This window comes from Vespa crabro, chromosome 7 (assembly GCF_910589235.1).
Source record: "Vespa crabro chromosome 7, iyVesCrab1.2, whole genome shotgun sequence".
Taxonomy (NCBI): Eukaryota; Metazoa; Arthropoda; class Insecta; order Hymenoptera; family Vespidae; genus Vespa; species Vespa crabro.
In genome coordinates, this window is record NC_060961.1 from 28566 (window position 1) to 46195 (window position 17630).

Consider the following 17630-nt stretch of genomic DNA (forward strand, 5'->3'; position numbering starts at 1 on the left):
AATAATTATAAAATTACCGAAAATATTAATTTATAAGTTCTAACGTTTAGAAAAGAGAATCACGATGTGCACAGGTCAGATTACAAGAGAAAACTAACCGTGTAACGCTTCAAATTTAAGAAAAAGCACGTTTATTTTTATATTGCGCTAGCTTAACTATCACTAGATGAAAATTGTTAATATTGTCATTTTAAATTAAAATTGTTTTTAATTTTTCCCGCAATTCCTTCTTTATAATGTTTAGTCGAATCTACTATTGTTTAAATATTAATTTATTCTCTTCCGCGTACATTGTAGATTGTTTAAATATATGAACAATTATTGAAAATATTAATTAAAAATTTTTTGTGTTTACAATGGGACTAAAATTATTATTTATTAAAGTAGGAGAGTTTTATATTAAAATTATTATAAGTTTCTTGCTCTTTCCCGTCTTTTTAATATTTAAACTAATGTACTATTGTTAAATATTAGGTTGTTCTATTCTATATATTCCATTATGGACGGTTCTTAAGAGCTATACGATCTTTAAATATGATGTACAATCACTTAAATTTTTCATTATCGCATTTCACGTTAATTGTACATTGTACATTGTTTAGATAATGATCCTATCTGTAAAATGATTAAATGTAGCCGTACGGAGATAGTGCATTTCAACATTTACTCCTCGGTGTACGAAAAGATACTGACGTGGTAACTCCCATTGTCCTGCCAAAGGTCCTTCTTGTTGACATTAAACGATCGACGCATCCTGAAAGAAAACTATTCCAAATCCAACGCGTCAGAAGAAGAGCATATAATATTATATCGAATATTTACCATTGTTTAAATATTCATTTAGATTTCTTTTTACAATATTTATGTTTCGAGCTACGTAATGTTTAAATTCTAATTAGTTATAATCCGCGTATGTTTCAAATTGTTTAAAAAATTCTAAAATTAACGAAATAATGATTTATTTAAGTTTAACTATAACTGGGGAAAGAGAAAATTTCGATGATTATCCTTCGGAAGTCAAAAGAAAACTGTTTCGATATTCGTCAATGTTCGTTAGTTTTTATCGATATCACGTGGAGCCAACAACTCCGAGATCATTAATTGAAATGAATTTAATATTAATTCAAAATTATTTTATATTTTATGCGTGTTAGGAGCAATATAATATTAATGCGAATGCACTATCATTTAAATACTAATCCATTGTATCCCTTATATTCATTATATCGTATTATTTAAATAATTATAAAATTATAGAAAGTATGAATTATTTAAATTTCTTTTCGTATTTTTGGAGTTATATCTCCATAGCTGTCCAATTTGTAATTGATTAAATTTCTTAGTTTGAGCTAACATAGTATAATAGTTTAGATCATTTTTAAATTCTTCATAGCATGGCTTTTGATGTTACTATATTTTCGTATGATAGATCGAAAAATTGCATACTTCGCAGGGTGGGATTTGCAAAGGCGCTTGCGCGTATTTAGTCTTCCCGCTATTGGTGATCCCGCCATTTGGAATTATTTCGTTGTATCAGTCGCAACAGATCTTCCTCTTCTCGTTAATTAGTACATTCTTTTTTAACGTACATCTTTATATCAATCGATTTCCACGCATGTATGTTTACAAGTCGTTGCACCGTCTTGTTTAAAAGATATCCACGTTAATAATATCGGCGTTTTGGCTTCTCCTTTGAAAGTACGACGTATATACTTATTCTTCGAATTTTCCACCTTTATTTTCGCTCGAATGTCGATACTTTTCTCGTCTTTTAACCATGCTCATATTAATAATTCTTCGTTAATTACTCGTGTACTATTTTATTTCGTCGTATATACTTGACGATTGTAAAACCACCGAAAGTTTTTTTAACTATTTATAAGTTTTTTATAACTTTACGAAAGAGAGAGTTTCAATGTCGCAGTACAAAAGGAAACTTTAGTCGGTAATGGCGCCATAGTTATCGAAAGGGCAATTATAAAAACAAAAAGCTATCGCGATTCGTGCGTCGTTTATACATATACATGCATGCATATATATATAATTCGAAGAATTTATGATATTATGATTATAAAAAAGCAAATGTAAAGGATGAAAGGACGATCGAGAACCTTGACACGATTCCTTCCTGTTCTATCTTACTGAAGCGTTATGCAATAGTCTTCGTTCGCACATACACTTTTCCAGACGTGTGCAGACATGTTCTCGCTTCGTTAATTACGGTCCGTCCAACTTCCCCTTTATATTATATTATAAATATAATATAAAGATAAGTATAGGATAAAGATAAATTTTTATTGAGCGCGCCATTGGAAATATAAGAGGAGTCGAATGCGAAACTAATGTGGATTAGGCATACGTAAGACTAAGTATACGATGCAAGGACACTAACGCGTGATTCGATGTTTCATTTCGTTTCCCAATTCCCGCAACAAGTTTCTGTTTCTTTCAGATAAAAATAGGAAAGAAAAAAAGTTAAAAAAGAAAAATACCGCGCGTCCACTAATCGTGTATAGGAAAGTTTGTTTCTTACATTTTTAAATACGTTTTATCCCTGTACGGGCAATAATCGAATGATACAAAGGATATTTTATTGGATAGAATTTATGATCTTATCATGATGCAGATACACATAACGTTTTATTTATCAGCTATTGTTAATGTATTCTTAATAGTTGTTCATTATTTCAGGATATCATTGATTTATTGCGTATATTATTCCTATCTAATTGATCCGAGATAAAATACTTTTCAACGCGCGCTATATAAAGACAGATGTAACGTTATGATCGACGATGTATCGCAAACGTTAAAAAATATCTCATTGTTAAATATTTCATTTGTAAAATGAATATCTCGATGCAATCACTGGGTGCATTTACGATTCGTTGGATATTGCGCGAGCAATCTCTTAACGACTCGTTGATAAAGTTTTGCATTTTTTTTTTCATGAGGACGCAAAAATTCCTGTCTCGCTGCACTAATAATCTGTGGTTTGCGCTTAATTCCAGGTGTATGTACTAAAAAGGCACCGTCGAGTACGACTAGGCGATAATTTAAGAGACACATCTCGAACATCTGAAAGGGAAAGAAAAAAGAAAGAAAAATAATATCGTTTATTATACGTCAGGATTAATCCACATCATTGGAATACATTTAATAAATACCTGAGCCATTTTGTCCTGTTTACCTTCCCAAGACATATTTTCTGTATAAAGCGGATCTTCTCGCATGCCTATGAAAACGGGCTCCCATCTATGATGCGGATACTCTCTACGGGTTATGATGAGAGGCCTGACCTTCCCTGGATCTGTCCTTACCATCCATCTGGTTAAGCCCGGAAATCTTTGGCAATGCGGGCACAGGAATCTAATGTAGATGATATTATAATAACGCGATACGCGCAGGATATACGGGAAAATTAAAATAACTAGATATTTATTGCGAGTATATCGTATTTACAATGCGATATGATATCAGCGATAACAATTATTCGCTTTCGTACCTATGAAAGTAAACAGCCAAGCCAGCTTTAGCCGCAGAGAGGAGTTCCCTTTTATTCGATGGGGGCTGCTCATTCGCATCGATTTCGAAAACTGGTAGAACAAAGACGACACCAAGTTTAGGCGGTCTACCATGGACCATAGATAAAAAGCCAGAGGCTAATCTCTCGCTAGGTAGCAGTTCAATGTCGGACACGAGAACGCGAGCGGTATTAGCCGACGTTCTAGCCACGTTTCTGGCAACATTAATAGGATACGTCATGCCGCTCTTCCATCTTTCGGTCTCCGTTTCTCGCCATTGTAAATCCGACGCTGTACAATCGGCTTGCTCTTGATACGGTCGACCGAGCGAGGGTACTCTTCCCGCAGGAAATATTAAATGGACGGATACCTATTGAAAAATGAAATTGACATGATTTCATTAAATATTCGCTTTATAGGCTGATTAATGGCCGCAGCCGGGCCTAAAATTGCATGCTAATTGACACCACCTGCGTGCATTCGTTCGGGTTGCGTCTGATTGAATTGTTAAAGCACGATTCGATTGGTATAGAGATACACCTGGATCGTCTAGCATGTACCGCGATAGTTGGTACAGTTTCTAACGAAGGAAAGTGCCACACGTCACGATATTATTTTCTCGATAGCTGCGTCTACTTTGGGAGTATAATCTATGGGAGTCGTGCTTGTGACAACTAGAAATGGGACATGGTCGGAGGCGTAAAAATGGAGTAATGGGAAACTAGGCGACGAGGCGGATAGGCAGGACCAAAGGAAACCTTGGACATGGCTGTTTCACATCGACAAGCACGATCGAGCAGAGCGACGGCCAGGCCGGCGTCGAGGCCGGGCGCGAAAACGGCCAGGCTCAATGGTCCCTCCCACCTGCGGGCGAGTTCGACGATGCCGTAAACTTGGTCGGCCGTCGCGTGAGTGCATAGAGTTATCGGCGGTGCATCCTCTCTGTCGACGTCTCTGCCACGTAAAACGTAGGGCAGTACTCTATACGGACTCTTCTCGCCGATCTCCGGTGTCCAGCTTATCTTGGAGGAAGGATATGAGAGGGAATGCGGTAAGCCATAATACCAGATGCAAGAACTTCCATTTCCAGATGACCGGTCGGCCATGTATGCGCCAGCGATATACGCGGACGTTCCGCCTTGAACATTTTCTCGATAATTCAATGATTGCGCCCGATTTTTCCTAACGGACAATGAATAGGATTGCTCTTTCGAGTTCTCGATTGAGAGTAAATGAAGACGATAACCGCGATCGAGCAATAATCGACAAACGAAAAGTAAAAAGAACGCTAGAGTCAGCCACACGACAATTGACCTTCGTGGAGGACCGCGCATGACTCTCTACAATCCTCCGCGCGTCTTCTTTTGACTCACGGTCAGAAAAATCGCGATGGAAAGCGCAACATCTCATATTACGAGAAGGATGTGTCCATAGAGCCTCCGTTGCGTTCACTACTCTACGTTAACCGTAAAGGTCAGAGCCACTCTATTGCGGATCGATCGATTCCGACGGGCGCAGCCGTATTATTCGTTTTGCGCCGCCGCCGCCGCCGCCGCCGCCGCCGCCGCCGCCGCCGCTGCTGTTACTACTGCTTTATTTTGGAAAAGTTCATCGTACGATTGTTACATCTTTTATAAAGATATTTCGCGCCTCAATGCGAATGAGAATCGCATAGCCTAGTACGAGAACGTGCAACCTATTTGTTGACAGAGAACTATACCTGTTATTGCGTCTGTGACAATAATTACATCCTAAAAATTATCATTCTAATGTCATTTACATGCGGATCAGGTTTCTTTCTCGAAGTCGCTTAATTCCGTAAAATTAATGACGACCGTTATAAGTGTTAGGTACGGTCGACGTTGTTTAACGCAGTCGACATCGATCCAAGGTTGTACTCTAATTTTAGTGGGCCAACCAGCGGGAGAGTCGACACGCTATCGCCCCTTTCACGGACGCGAAATGCTACGCGCCAAATTGCATAGAAATTCAATTTTATTGACTATCAAGCAGATAGTCAATTTGAAGACAGTAGTTAACGCGAATCGTTCGTAGCCGCGAACGAAAGCTTCCTCCGTTGATCTTATTATATATATATATATATAGATACGATATTGGAGTATATAATTAATCCGACTTAGTGCTCGGCCAGAAAGTTAAACTGCTCTATTTAAAACAAGTTTATCAGTGTAGCGTATAAACTAGGATGAAGCTAAATAGACGTTAGAATTCCCTATGCGTTTGCTAATCCATCCGTCGGCGTTGCTTCGGCGATTGGTGATTGTATTAGCGAATAGGGAGTATCACGAGCAGGTAATTACCTTATAGTTCAATTAATGCTTGCCAAACCTAGATCGATATCATAAAGATTCAGAGGTTTACTCTGTCTATCGTACGTATGTGTATCGTCAAAGAGAGGACGAAAGAGAGAGTGAGACAAGGAACAGATAATAACGAATTTCCTACGAAAGACGTTTCCGCGTGCGTTTAATCGATCGAAAAAAAAAGTAAGGGCGCCTCTTCGTCCCATTAATGGGATTAATTGATCCGAAAGATTAGCGCGAAAGTTTCGTTCGACAGGTGGTCGAAAGAGCTGGATCACGATCGCGGCGCGTCTATCGCTTTTCATACTCTTTCCGATGGACGTTCCCCTTTTCCCGGCACCGCCGGTCTTTGGTGGCGCCGCGACGTCCATCAATGACGTCTGTGAAGTCGCCTCGTCCGACGTGGTGACGCACCGGAAAGGAGAACGACATGCAGCAGCCGTCACAGGGAATGCTGCTTCATCTTTGGAATTTGGAAAAACTCCCGTTGTTCGCGGGAAAGGACATCGTCGTAACCTTGTTCATCCGAAAAGAACAACGATTACGAAGAAGGAGGCAAGTCGACGTCACGTTATCACAGAATTTCGCGTAAGAATGACCGAGCCTCGAGGTAAGAACGAAGACGAAGAGGACGATGACGATGACGACGACGACAACGAAGACGACGACGACGACGACGTTATTACTTGCGCCGATGGTAAGTATCTCGATTGATTTATATATAGCTTTTTTTATATTTTCCAAGCTATTCATAAGCTAAATCGAAAATAAAACAAAATTCTGATGGTTGGATTTAAAATTAATCGCTATTATGAGACAAGAAGAATGATTATTCTCGTTACTACTTCGTCAGGTGCTATTAACGGAGACGTCAATATTGCAAACTATAAGGAGATATGCGTGCATTTATATTATTTTATAAGATAAAAAGAAAAAAAGGAAAAAAGAAAAGAAACGCTTCCTTCAAGATAATTCCCATCGTATCTGACAATATTGCGTCCGGATTGTGTCCATTAATTTTTGCAATTTCGTCAAATTTCGTTAAAATAATTCTATTCAACTAAGAATTTATTTTATCCGACAAACTGCAATAATACTTATCACATAGCTCTCCTACGTCGAAAGAATCGATAAAGTATGTCAGCGTAACTAATCGCGTAAACTATACCAGCATGTATACGCATATGTTACATAGATGTATGCAAATATATGGGAAATTATCTCTTTAAAAAAATATTTCTCCTCGATACGCGCATAATTGTGTAGATAGATATATTCTTTCTAAGCTTTGCAATAGTTTAGTTTTACAAGCTCAAAGCGTAAATTTGATTTCATTTGAATCCCGTGCGTTACTTTATAATATCTAAATGCGACGTAACATTTAATGTAAACATTTGCAAATTCAGAAAATCTAACAATCCTATATAGGATTAACTCGTAAACCAGGTTATTCGATCGTTATAAGAACGTTCGTTATAACGAACGAGCGTAATAATTACTCTTTGAAAGGTTCTTTCTTACATCTTTACATGTACACGCATAACATTTTCTTTGTGAATATAGCTTCGACCGTAACATCGGAAGTTCCGTCTTGGTTACAAAACAGCGTGCATCGCAATAAAGCAACGAGATCTGTAGCGCTACAAACGGCAATAAGGATACCTTTACGGCTAAGATTCTTACCGTCTCTCGCGGATATCATCGAGGAAAATGATCCTGCGTCTGCCAGTTCCAAATCATCCATCATTTGGAAGCATATAAGATTTCTGGGACGCCTGTCGCTCTCTCAATTCGGTAGGATAAGCAATTGTTCCCAATTTTATGGATTCGAATTTGATGAAAAAAAGAGCACAATCATGTCAACTATAACTACTGAATAGTACTATTTTACAATTGTTTTCGCGTATCGATCGCTTTGGGGGAGGGAGGGAGGGGGGGAGGGAGAGAGAGAGAGAGAGAGAGAGAGAGAGAGAGAGAGAGAGAGAGAGGAGGTTGCAAAAGTCAGAAATAAAATATAAACTACTCGTCTAGTAGTAAGGCGCGTGTCCACGCGTAAAATAAAAAAGTTCAATTTTCTTTTATCGAAATAAACGATAAGCATTGAAATCGTCTTTAGGACTCGTCTGGTTATTGAGCATATGGACAATAGCAGGAGCCGCAGCCTTTTGCGCAACGGAAGGACCGCGCGAGCGTGAACAGGTCGTAGAATTGAAGGATATGCAGAAGGATCTGGCGGTCGGCTTAGCCACCGAATTACGCCAGCTACGTACGAAGAAAGAGGAAGATATGGAGCCCGTATGGAGTAACAAGGTGCGTCAGTATGTTGCAAAACACGAGCAACTTCTTCTCGCAGCTGTAAACTCTGGATATGGCGAAGCCAACGACGGTGGTCAACTTTGGACCTTCCCCGGTTGCGTGCTCTTCGCTGTATCGCTTATCACCACTCTGGGTGAGCTGTCAGCTTCTCTTAAATCTTGTCCGGTGCTCTCGTTAGATGCTCGCATAACGGCAATGATAACGTTCTATAGCATTCATTTTTCATTACCCATTCGCAACTACGTTTAAATACATGCTTCTAATTGATTCTCCTACCGCCCAAACAAATATCTCCCACCAAAGACAATAAGGACACGTAAGTAATATAAAACATTAATTTTTCATCGATTTTAACGAGACTTACCGTTTAACTTAACGTTTAAATCGAGACGTAGGATGCACTTCTTTTGAGGCATCGATTTTCTCATAGGTTTTGGAGCACCGGTACCTCGGACGAATGCTGGCCGTACCGTAGCGATTGTATTTGCAGCCATTGGCATACCAGCACATTTTCTTCTAATAATAAACGTCGGTATTTTGCTAGCAGTCCGATTGCAAAAGTATGCCATTAGGAAAACGTCCAATAAGAAGGACTTACAACAGGATCCCGCGGATATTTGTTGTTCACCGGCAACAGTACCTAAGTGGGTCAAACTCGTTCCCTTTGTTTGTATCGGTAAGTGCACAAGTAGAAACTTTAAAATCTAACTAATGCCAATCGATCCTTATAATATGCCCATCGAGAAATATCAAGCATACATATACATACCTATATCTATATATAATCGTTAACGTATAAGAGCCCTTTAAAGCGGCTTCCTTTTTCTTTTTCCATATAACGAACGCACAGGTGGTTATTACATCCTCGGGATTTTATGTTTCGGCATAGCCAGATCAAGACCATTAGCGACGAGCGTCTTATTCCCTTTAGATTTCACAGCGGCAGGTGGTCTTTCGACGACGCACGGTTATGTGCGTGTATTTTATGCCATATACTTGGAAGGTGCCGTCATTATAGCAGCCGTAGCAGTTGCCGTTCTTAGAGTATCGGCCACTCAAAGTTTGACCAATATCGGTGTAAGATATGGTTTACTAACTGAGGCCTGATCAATGGAAAAGTATATTCCCTTTGATCGAATATATTTGCGCGTATCAGACACGAAATATATCCTTGACGATTCTATAAGAATTCCTTTTGATTGTCTCTATTTCTCGAGAACCAAAGGATGGATACACATCATTAGACTCGTACACGATGACTCGTTGATCCTTAATTTATTAACAAAAACGAACATATTTAATTTATTTGTACTTTGCAAGTATAATCCAAGTTAATAAAATCTTCATTTCTACGTCATTACTTTTGAGAATAGCTCCATATGATTCAAAAATTTTATTGCTAATTTTCTTATGAAAAATGTTCATTGGTTCTACGTAGAAATGTTAATCGAAACAAACGCGCGCATCAATTTCGCGAATCCTTTCCTTTCACATCGCAAGTTTCTATTGATTTCTATTTGATATTGGTTGACAGTACGACGGACTAAAATTATATTCCTTGACATGGACTATCTATCTATCTATCTATCTATGTATACATACACACACACACATATGTATATATGCATGCATGCATGTACGTGTAGATAAAATCGTACGATCGTTGAAAGAAAAAGAGAGTACAAAAAAGAGATTATATAGTATACAATTATTATAGTATATCTTTTGTACAATTTTTATTGCACAAGTTCGTGTGACAATAAAGTAGTACTGAAATCCAATGAAATTAACCTCGACTTTATCGCTGCACCCAGAAAATCCAAAGTTTCCACGTAAATTTCCTATTCTCGAATAATCCAATATAATGCTTCCATTCCATATGACGTATGAATACGTTTACATTCTACTTGATACCCTATCACAATTGAAATCTATCCCTCTCAAAACGGAAGGATATTAATCGGATTCGAGGAGGAACAGTGGATCAATTTCAAAGGACTCGACCACTCAACACGGACATGCTTACTCATTCATATGTAGCGCCAACTTGCCATATTTATTATATCAATAATACACGTACATGACTGTGAACAGCCAACGATTCTTATGCCGCCACGCTCATTGTATCACATAATCAATTGAAAATTAATCATTTTGATAAAACATAATTAAGAATTCAAAATATATTCAATCTAACGAATGTAACGTTTAATGTGAAACATTCTATGGTAGGTATTCACAGCGTGAGTGTAATATCAGATACTCGTTAATTATAAAAAAAAAAAAAAAAAAAAAAAAAAGAAAAGAAAACAAAAATGTACTACAAATGTAGATATAATGTTGCAATTCGCTATTACGTGAATATCGATAATGTATTAAGTCGACAACTCTTTTATTAATTGATAACATTTATAAGAAACTTATCACCTTACATAGCACTACCATTACGAGCCTCTTGTTTCCTTATATCGTTACTATCTTCGTTTCTTCTATCGTTATTTTCGGCATTAACGTCTGAATTAATATTAACTGACATCACGTTCCCTTGCTCTTTATCACCCGGGTGTTGAGGCACAGAAGCTGAAGATTTATTGTTGCAAATAGATTCGTCCCCATCTAAAGCCACTCGTATGGATTCTACCAGATCTAGTGGCCCTACAAAAGATTGTTTTGTTCCTGTGGAAAAAAAAAACACACACACACACACACATACACGCATATACCTTTTTAATTTGTACATACACTTTGTTAACTTATTATTCATGCAATAATTAAAAAGTCACGATGTCAAAATAAAAAAAAAAAAAAAAAAAAAAAAGTGCAACTTAAAGTATAATAAGTAGATCTTTTCTTAACGCCGATTTACTAAACGCGAGATATCTATGAATGTGACCAATACGACATCCTCGAAACGTTCCATGTATGTCATATGTTTTTCTCAAGAATAATTATAATATTAAGTTGATAAAAAATTGCGCAATTATCTATATTACAAATGCAATTAAGATTGTTTCTCAAATATGCGTTATACGATGTACAATGCTCCAGGGTATTCGTTTTTGATACACAATTAACTTACCCAAAATGATTTTATCCAAAGATAGCTTTTTTAATTTTGTTAAGTAGGCCATTGCTTTGATCATTTTCTATGTTCTGCCACGCTTGAGTTTGCTTCTTTGGACCTGTAGAGCCTAGAGAAGAAATAGTTTTAAATGGAGGCTACGATTGTTCATGTCGAAACCAACATTTCGAAAAAGAAAGAAAAGAAAAATAATCTCAATGTGAATACCTGATCTCGATGTTTGAAAAACAAAAAAAAAAAAAAAAGAAAAAAAGTTGAGAAAATTTCAAACCGCAAAACGTCAATGAAACGCATATGTCACATTTATCATAGAATTTATTCGATTAGCAAAGACAGGTACAATTAAAAAGAAAACTCAAGCGATGCACAGGTCTAACTGGTCCTACGTGACACTCAAACGTTCTATAGTCAGAATATTTGAGCCAGAATATGAGATTACGTGAAAGATCAATAAGCAAAGTGATTATTATTATTATTATTATTATTATTATTATTATTATAATTCAAGAGCGAATTAATTATTTCATAATCATAATCTATGTATCATCGAAACATGAAATAGATGGAAACGTTCGAATAATTAGGAATTAAATTTTGTCGCTTAATCTTTTTTTAGGATATCATGATTTTTTATATCTATCCTTACCGTCTGTTTTATAAGTTATGCCATATATACTGCCTGGTGTGTCGGATTCAAGTTCTGCGTATGCTTGAAGTAAAGCTTTTTGTTTTTTCGTTAAATTTGTTGGTACGGTTATCTTAATATTTACGTAATGATCGCCATAACCATATCCGTTTACTTTCCTCAAACCTTTGCCTGTTAGGCGTATTTTGGTATGCGAATTGGTAGCCGGACGGATCTGTACTGTTTGATCCTCATAGACACCTTCTATCCTTATTGTACCACCCAGTACAGCTTGTGACAATGATATTTCGGCGTCGGTATGCACATCGGGTCCGTCTCTGCGAAAGTACTTAGATTTTTCCACGCGGAATGTTATAAATACTTCTTTATTACCAACAGCCAAGCGTACTGTTTGACCATCCTCTACACCAGCCGGTACTGGTACAGTTACTTTTTTGGATTGCACCTTTAGCAAAAGATCGCACAATTACAACAAGATCTTTCTCTCGCGTGTAAACATGCAAAGAATGCGTTATATTGAAATATTATAAAATGTTAGAAGATAAGTTTGAAGGACAAGTATACGCTACCGTTTGTCCTTTCCCTTCGCACTCTATGCAAGGATATTTTATGTATATCCTGGTACCATTGCAATAGCGACAAGTTGAGCGCATTACGAAAGGCCCTGTGCTAATTGTTTCCATTCCAGTGCCATTACATGGTTGACACCTGGTAGCCTTCGTTCCTGGCTCACACCGGGAACCAGCACATTTTGTACATGTATCTATCACGTTTAATTCAATATCTTTATTTACGCCTCTGGCAGCTTGCGAGAATGTTAGATTCATTATTACCTATATATATGTGTGTGTGTGTGTGTGTGCGTGCGTGCGTGTAAGAAAGAAAAATATTAGTTATTTCGAAATAAAATAACATTTACTTTTTACAAGTAGAATGTTACGATGAAATATAGAAGAAATTGGTACCTCCTGTGACGCTCCAAAACCATATTTTGATTCTGCAAAATCTTCAAAATCGCCAAACATGCCACTTTGGAAGCCAGCATCTCCAAAAATTTTTCTAAATAATTCCTCTGGATTAACCGTCGACCTAAAGTGCCACTGCTGTTGAAAATCCTTAGCGCTTTGCCCGCCTCCTTGACCCATTCCCATCTGTTCCGAGGTTGCACCCCACGTATCATATTCTTTTCTTTTAGCATCGTCGCTCAATACCTCATAAGCTTCAGAAACTTCTTGAAACTTTCTACTCGAATCCGGATCGCCCTTATTCGTATCAGGATGATACTTTTTTGCAAGCTGGTAATAAGCTTTCTTTATATCCTTTCCAGAGGCATTCCTCGATACGCCCAAAATTTCGTAATAGTTACGTTTTAAAACTTTATGCGTCGTATGTATTGTTCTGCACTGCTGTACAAGATGCTCTATATTACCTACATATAGAAAATGCATTGAAAGTTAAGAGAGTAATTAATGTTATTATTATTAAATAAATGTTATTATTAAGAGGTTAATGGGCGACGGGTAGTCATGATATTTAGACAGTGCGCGAGGTTATGTTCGACTTTTGCCGCACAGGATGTTAATTCTCAAAAATTGATCTCAAAAATTGATCGAATAGAAAAGGATATGTGCGCTAGCATCTTGAATAACTTAATGTTAATTCGTTCGTTTATCCAGAAACAATGATAAGTGATAATATTCGAGAGGATAAAAAATGATGTAATCCTAGGATCCTTCGTAGGACGGATATAATTGTACATATACGTTACGTTTTCCCATTTTCTTATTATTCCAAGTATCGACATCGATTGCCAAGGTCGCAGCATATCGCTGACATCCATTGCATCGTTGTAAAGTGCTGCACGATAATTTATGAAGTTTATTACAACTAATTAAACTGATATATTTTGGCCTAAAAATTATCGCGAGTCCTTTGCCGGCCGCCATGTTGTATGAAAGACGCATGGCTCCCTTTTCGTATCACGTGAGATACGTGTTTTACAGGCGTTAAGCAGACGACGTCGTCGATATTTAGATTTTATACGTTGCTTTTATACGTTCTAACTATTTTTTGCTTTCTCGACGTTTGCACCACTGAATTGATGAGAGGACCCCATCGTTAGGCATTCGTATTCGTCCTCTCTACTCTGGGGAGTTTCTCGTCGCGCACTCTGTTATCGCGCCGCATTAATGTAATAGGAGATAGGTCCATCTATGAGCATAATAATGTCCATGGTGGTACTTACGACACCAACAGAGTTCAAATCAGGAAGTATAATATAACGAAATAGATAATATAGAGATATCATGATATCGGGATTCGACATAAACGATTTGATTGTAGGAAGAAACGTTTTAACGTTCGTATTCCGATGTCAAAATTTTCCATCAAAAATTTTTTCCAATATTAAGTACTAAATATGTCCTTTTAACGAGTTATGTTGATTTATGTCGATCAAGAGCATCGCTTTACCATAGGGATATACGTTTAAATTATTATATTCGTAATTTATGAGCGTCTAGAGATAGAGATAGGTTATGATAAAACATTTCCCCGCTATGTATTCGCTAAGATACGAAGATACGATAAATGAATCTTCAAATCGAATTCGGAGCACTCGATTACATTCGAATCGATGGTATTCCTTTGTATAAATTGTTTACAAATAAAATGTCACCGTATGAACACTTCTGACAATATGTACGTTAAGGCATACACGAAAACATTGTGATAACGAGACCGAGAAGTTCCAAGGCAACAGTAGTTACATGGTGAGTGATTGTTCCACAAAATAGGTTAGTTGTTAATTCTCTGAATTAAGTTTTTTGTGTACAGGCGTAACGTGTACGTACAGAGAATTATCTGATTAATGCACAAGTATATAACTACATCGATACATGCGTATAGAATTCCTTATTTATGATTCGTAATTCAAAGTTCAATATTATAAGTGCAGATAGATCAATCTGTCGTTTCAGGTATTAGTTTTTCTTTATTGGACCACCATGTAACTGAATGCGCGATGCATATAATTACTCTTTAATAAGCAAATACGCTTTTTTCGCGATAATATCAAATAACGCAATATTCCCTTCTCCGTAGAGAAAAGAAACTTTTAAAGGACATTCGATGTGATAAACGATGCCTACGAAGAATGTGGTAGTTGATTGGACAACCAACGACGTTGGTGTTTGGCTTGCAGAAAATGGACATTTAAGTTTTTCCTCATTATTTAAGAAGCACGACATAGACGGAAAGGTACTTCTAACGTTAAAAGAGGAAGATTTAAAATCCGTAGCCATACAGGCGAATAAAACTATAGGAGACTTAAAAAGATTGTGTATCAGTATTAAACAATTACAAAGAGACAACGTCGCGATGCTGTTCGAGTTGGGATGCGTCGATTTGTTCACCGCGCCGCACTTTTACGGCCATAACAAACACGAAGTCAGTAATATAGTTTTACTCTAATTCTAATCCAAGACTTAAAAATTAATTATTATTAACGAACCTGTCGTATATTATAAATATTATATTTGATTAATTACAGATGCCCAGCGCTGGTACAAATAACGAAGGTTCCATAGAGAATGAATTTTATTCAGCTTCTGTGTCGGAAGACGGGCACGCGTCTCACTTGCCGCCTGAAATATGGAAAACCTTTATTAGTTTGGCATATTTATTTATTGTTACTTGGATTACTGCCTTTGTGATGGTAATAGTGCACGATCGAGTGCCAGATATGAAAAAGTATCCACCTTTGCCTGATATATTTTTGGACAACGTTCCTCATATACCCTGGGCATTCGACATGTGCGAAGTTACTGGCACTATACTTTTTGCCATTTGGCTCATTGTTCTTATTTTCCATAAGTATAGGTAATGATATAAGGCGTAAGAATTTTGTCGATATTTGTCCAATTCAATTTCTCATCAATTTTTACTCTCTATCACCTTCGTAGATTTATCTTATTACGGAGATTTTTCGCCCTCTTTGGTACAGTCTTCTTATTGCGATGCGTTACAATGCTGATTACATCTCTCTCTGTACCTGGCGCACATTTGCAATGTCAACCGCGTAAGATGCCAGACGAAGGTTGGACTAGGTGCGAAGTGTTATTATAAACTAGACGATCAAACTAGACGATCTTAATTAATGCATTTCAATAATGTTCCTTATCCAGTTCTGCATATGTGGAATTATATAATAAGATCGCAATGGCTTACGTTATCTGGCGTGGTGCCGGTATGTCAATACAAGGTGTTAGAACTTGCGGCGACTACATGTTTAGCGGCCACACGGTCACATTGACCATGCTGAATTTTTTTATCACTGAATGTGAGTATGAATTCGAATTTGAAATCGGCTATAATAAGAGAAAAAGAAATGAGAGATTTAGAAAAGGATTCGTTTTCTTTTTTAATGTTTCTTTTCCTTTTTTCTCTTTTTCTTTTCTTCTTTTCTTTTCTTTTCTTTTCTTTTCTTTTCTTTTCTTTTCTTTTCTTTTCCAGATACCCCAAGACAGCTCTACTTCCTTCACACCTTTACATGGATGCTTAATATGTTCGGTATCTTTTTTATATTGGCCGCCCACGAACATTATTCCATCGATGTGTTTGTAGCGTTTTATATAACTTCTCGATTATTTTTATATTATCATACCTTGGCCAATAATCAAGCACTGATGCAACGTGACTCAAACAGAACTAGAATTTGGTTTCCACTTTTTAGTTTTTTCGAATCGTCCGTCGATGGGATCGTACCGAACGAATATGAGTCCCCGTCGTTAATCATTTATAATCTAGTATGTAGAGGGAAAGATGTTTGCAACTTTCTACGATCGTTTATCTACTTTCGTAAGCCGCGGAGCAACGTAAATGGTAATATAAACAGCACAAGGAAGGAACGCTAATATAAATATTTCAATGTTTTACAAATTGGTTATTGTCGTTTTCGAAATTTGTCAATATGAAATCAAATGGAAATGTTTAATTTCGATGATATTAATAACTGAAGGATGTTTTATATTTTATCAAATTGATAAAGTTGAATGCACCGATTTTTCTAAACTTGTAAATATTCTTAAAGTGCTAATCACATCTAAAAGGCATTCCTTTTAATTAATACTATTAACGTGTTACCTTATATTATTTCGAAATTTAGAATGGAGCATTCGCTATTCTATCACTTATATATTGAATAATGCTTTTTATTTGATAGCTTTGTTTATTTTTTCATCAAATAAGAGTACAATTTATGGGAAAAATGCTTCATTTTAGAAGCTCCTAATTTTACAAATAAATTCTATGAAAATATTGTAGTACAGAAGAAGGCTTAGTAAGAATGAGTGCACAATTTGATATTAATGAACTAACAATTCTTCCCTATATTAATTAATTCGATAAGTTTTTCCTGTAATGAAAGCCAAAAAATTCATATGGGCGACTAACCCATTCGTTTGTCTCATTATCTGTTGGAAAAGAAAGAATGAAAAGCAAAAAAAGAAAATAACGTAATTAACATAAGGACAATGTATTAGTGTGAAATGCGGAGTGGGGATAAATAACGGGATTGTACAAAGTACCGATACTATAATAGAGTTTATACGCATAGATTGTTTTATACGAAAGGAGAGAATTGTGCGATAGTGACAATTATATATGTATATATGTATGTATGTACGTGTCTCTACGTATGTATATGTATACTTTTATTCCGTAACGTAAATCGGTATCAA

The 17630-nt window shown here is 36.7% G+C and overlaps 4 protein-coding genes across 10 annotated transcripts; 2 read left to right on the forward strand and 2 right to left on the reverse strand.

Moving 5' to 3' along the window:
- Window positions 1-2529: 2529 nt before the first annotated feature.
- On the reverse strand, window positions 2530-5002 carry LOC124425714 (beta-1,4-glucuronyltransferase 1-like). 2 transcript variants are annotated; one of them, XM_046966447.1, is made up of 4 exons: window positions 4283-5002; window positions 3506-3894; window positions 3168-3345; window positions 2530-3078 (listed from the first exon to the last, which is right to left on the reverse strand). In XM_046966447.1, the coding sequence occupies exons 1-4, from the start codon at window positions 4856-4858 to the stop codon at window positions 2866-2868; spliced, it is 1356 nt and encodes a 451-aa protein (XP_046822403.1). In that variant the 5' UTR covers window positions 4859-5002; the 3' UTR covers window positions 2530-2865. The 2 variants fall into 2 exon arrangements, with proteins under 2 accessions (XP_046822403.1, XP_046822402.1); XM_046966446.1 differs by having other exon boundaries at window positions 3168-3369.
- Window positions 5003-6029: 1027 nt separating this feature from the next.
- LOC124425712 (potassium channel subfamily K member 10-like) lies at window positions 6030-9950 on the forward strand. Of its 2 annotated transcripts, XM_046966444.1 has the most exons (5): window positions 6030-6545; window positions 7412-7642; window positions 7965-8297; window positions 8595-8840; window positions 9015-9950. In XM_046966444.1, the coding sequence occupies exons 1-5, from the start codon at window positions 6164-6166 to the stop codon at window positions 9269-9271; spliced, it is 1449 nt and encodes a 482-aa protein (XP_046822400.1). In that variant the 5' UTR covers window positions 6030-6163; the 3' UTR covers window positions 9272-9950. The 2 variants fall into 2 exon arrangements, with proteins under 2 accessions (XP_046822400.1, XP_046822401.1); XM_046966445.1 differs by lacking the exon at window positions 7412-7642.
- A 236-nt stretch (window positions 9951-10186) lies between these two features.
- On the reverse strand, window positions 10187-13871 carry LOC124425710 (protein tumorous imaginal discs, mitochondrial). Of its 4 annotated transcripts, XM_046966441.1 has the most exons (6): window positions 13661-13871; window positions 12858-13321; window positions 12462-12725; window positions 11893-12337; window positions 11244-11355; window positions 10702-10840 (listed from the first exon to the last, which is right to left on the reverse strand). In XM_046966441.1, the coding sequence occupies exons 1-5, from the start codon at window positions 13854-13856 to the stop codon at window positions 11255-11257; spliced, it is 1470 nt and encodes a 489-aa protein (XP_046822397.1). In that variant the 5' UTR covers window positions 13857-13871; the 3' UTR covers window positions 10702-10840; window positions 11244-11254. The 4 variants fall into 4 exon arrangements, with proteins under 4 accessions (XP_046822396.1, XP_046822395.1, XP_046822397.1 ...); XM_046966440.1 differs by lacking the exon at window positions 11244-11355 and having other exon boundaries at window positions 10187-10819; XM_046966439.1 differs by lacking the exon at window positions 11244-11355 and having other exon boundaries at window positions 10187-10840.
- Window positions 13872-14148: 277 nt separating this feature from the next.
- Window positions 14149-17527, forward strand: LOC124425715 (ceramide phosphoethanolamine synthase). Of its 2 annotated transcripts, XM_046966449.1 has the most exons (7): window positions 14149-14663; window positions 14728-14870; window positions 14995-15339; window positions 15443-15771; window positions 15855-15998; window positions 16077-16231; window positions 16405-17527. In XM_046966449.1, the coding sequence occupies exons 3-7, from the start codon at window positions 15034-15036 to the stop codon at window positions 16803-16805; spliced, it is 1335 nt and encodes a 444-aa protein (XP_046822405.1). In that variant the 5' UTR covers window positions 14149-14663; window positions 14728-14870; window positions 14995-15033; the 3' UTR covers window positions 16806-17527. The 2 variants fall into 2 exon arrangements, with proteins under 2 accessions (XP_046822405.1, XP_046822404.1); XM_046966448.1 differs by lacking the exon at window positions 14728-14870 and having other exon boundaries at window positions 14151-14663.
- Window positions 17528-17630: the final 103 nt, after the last annotated feature.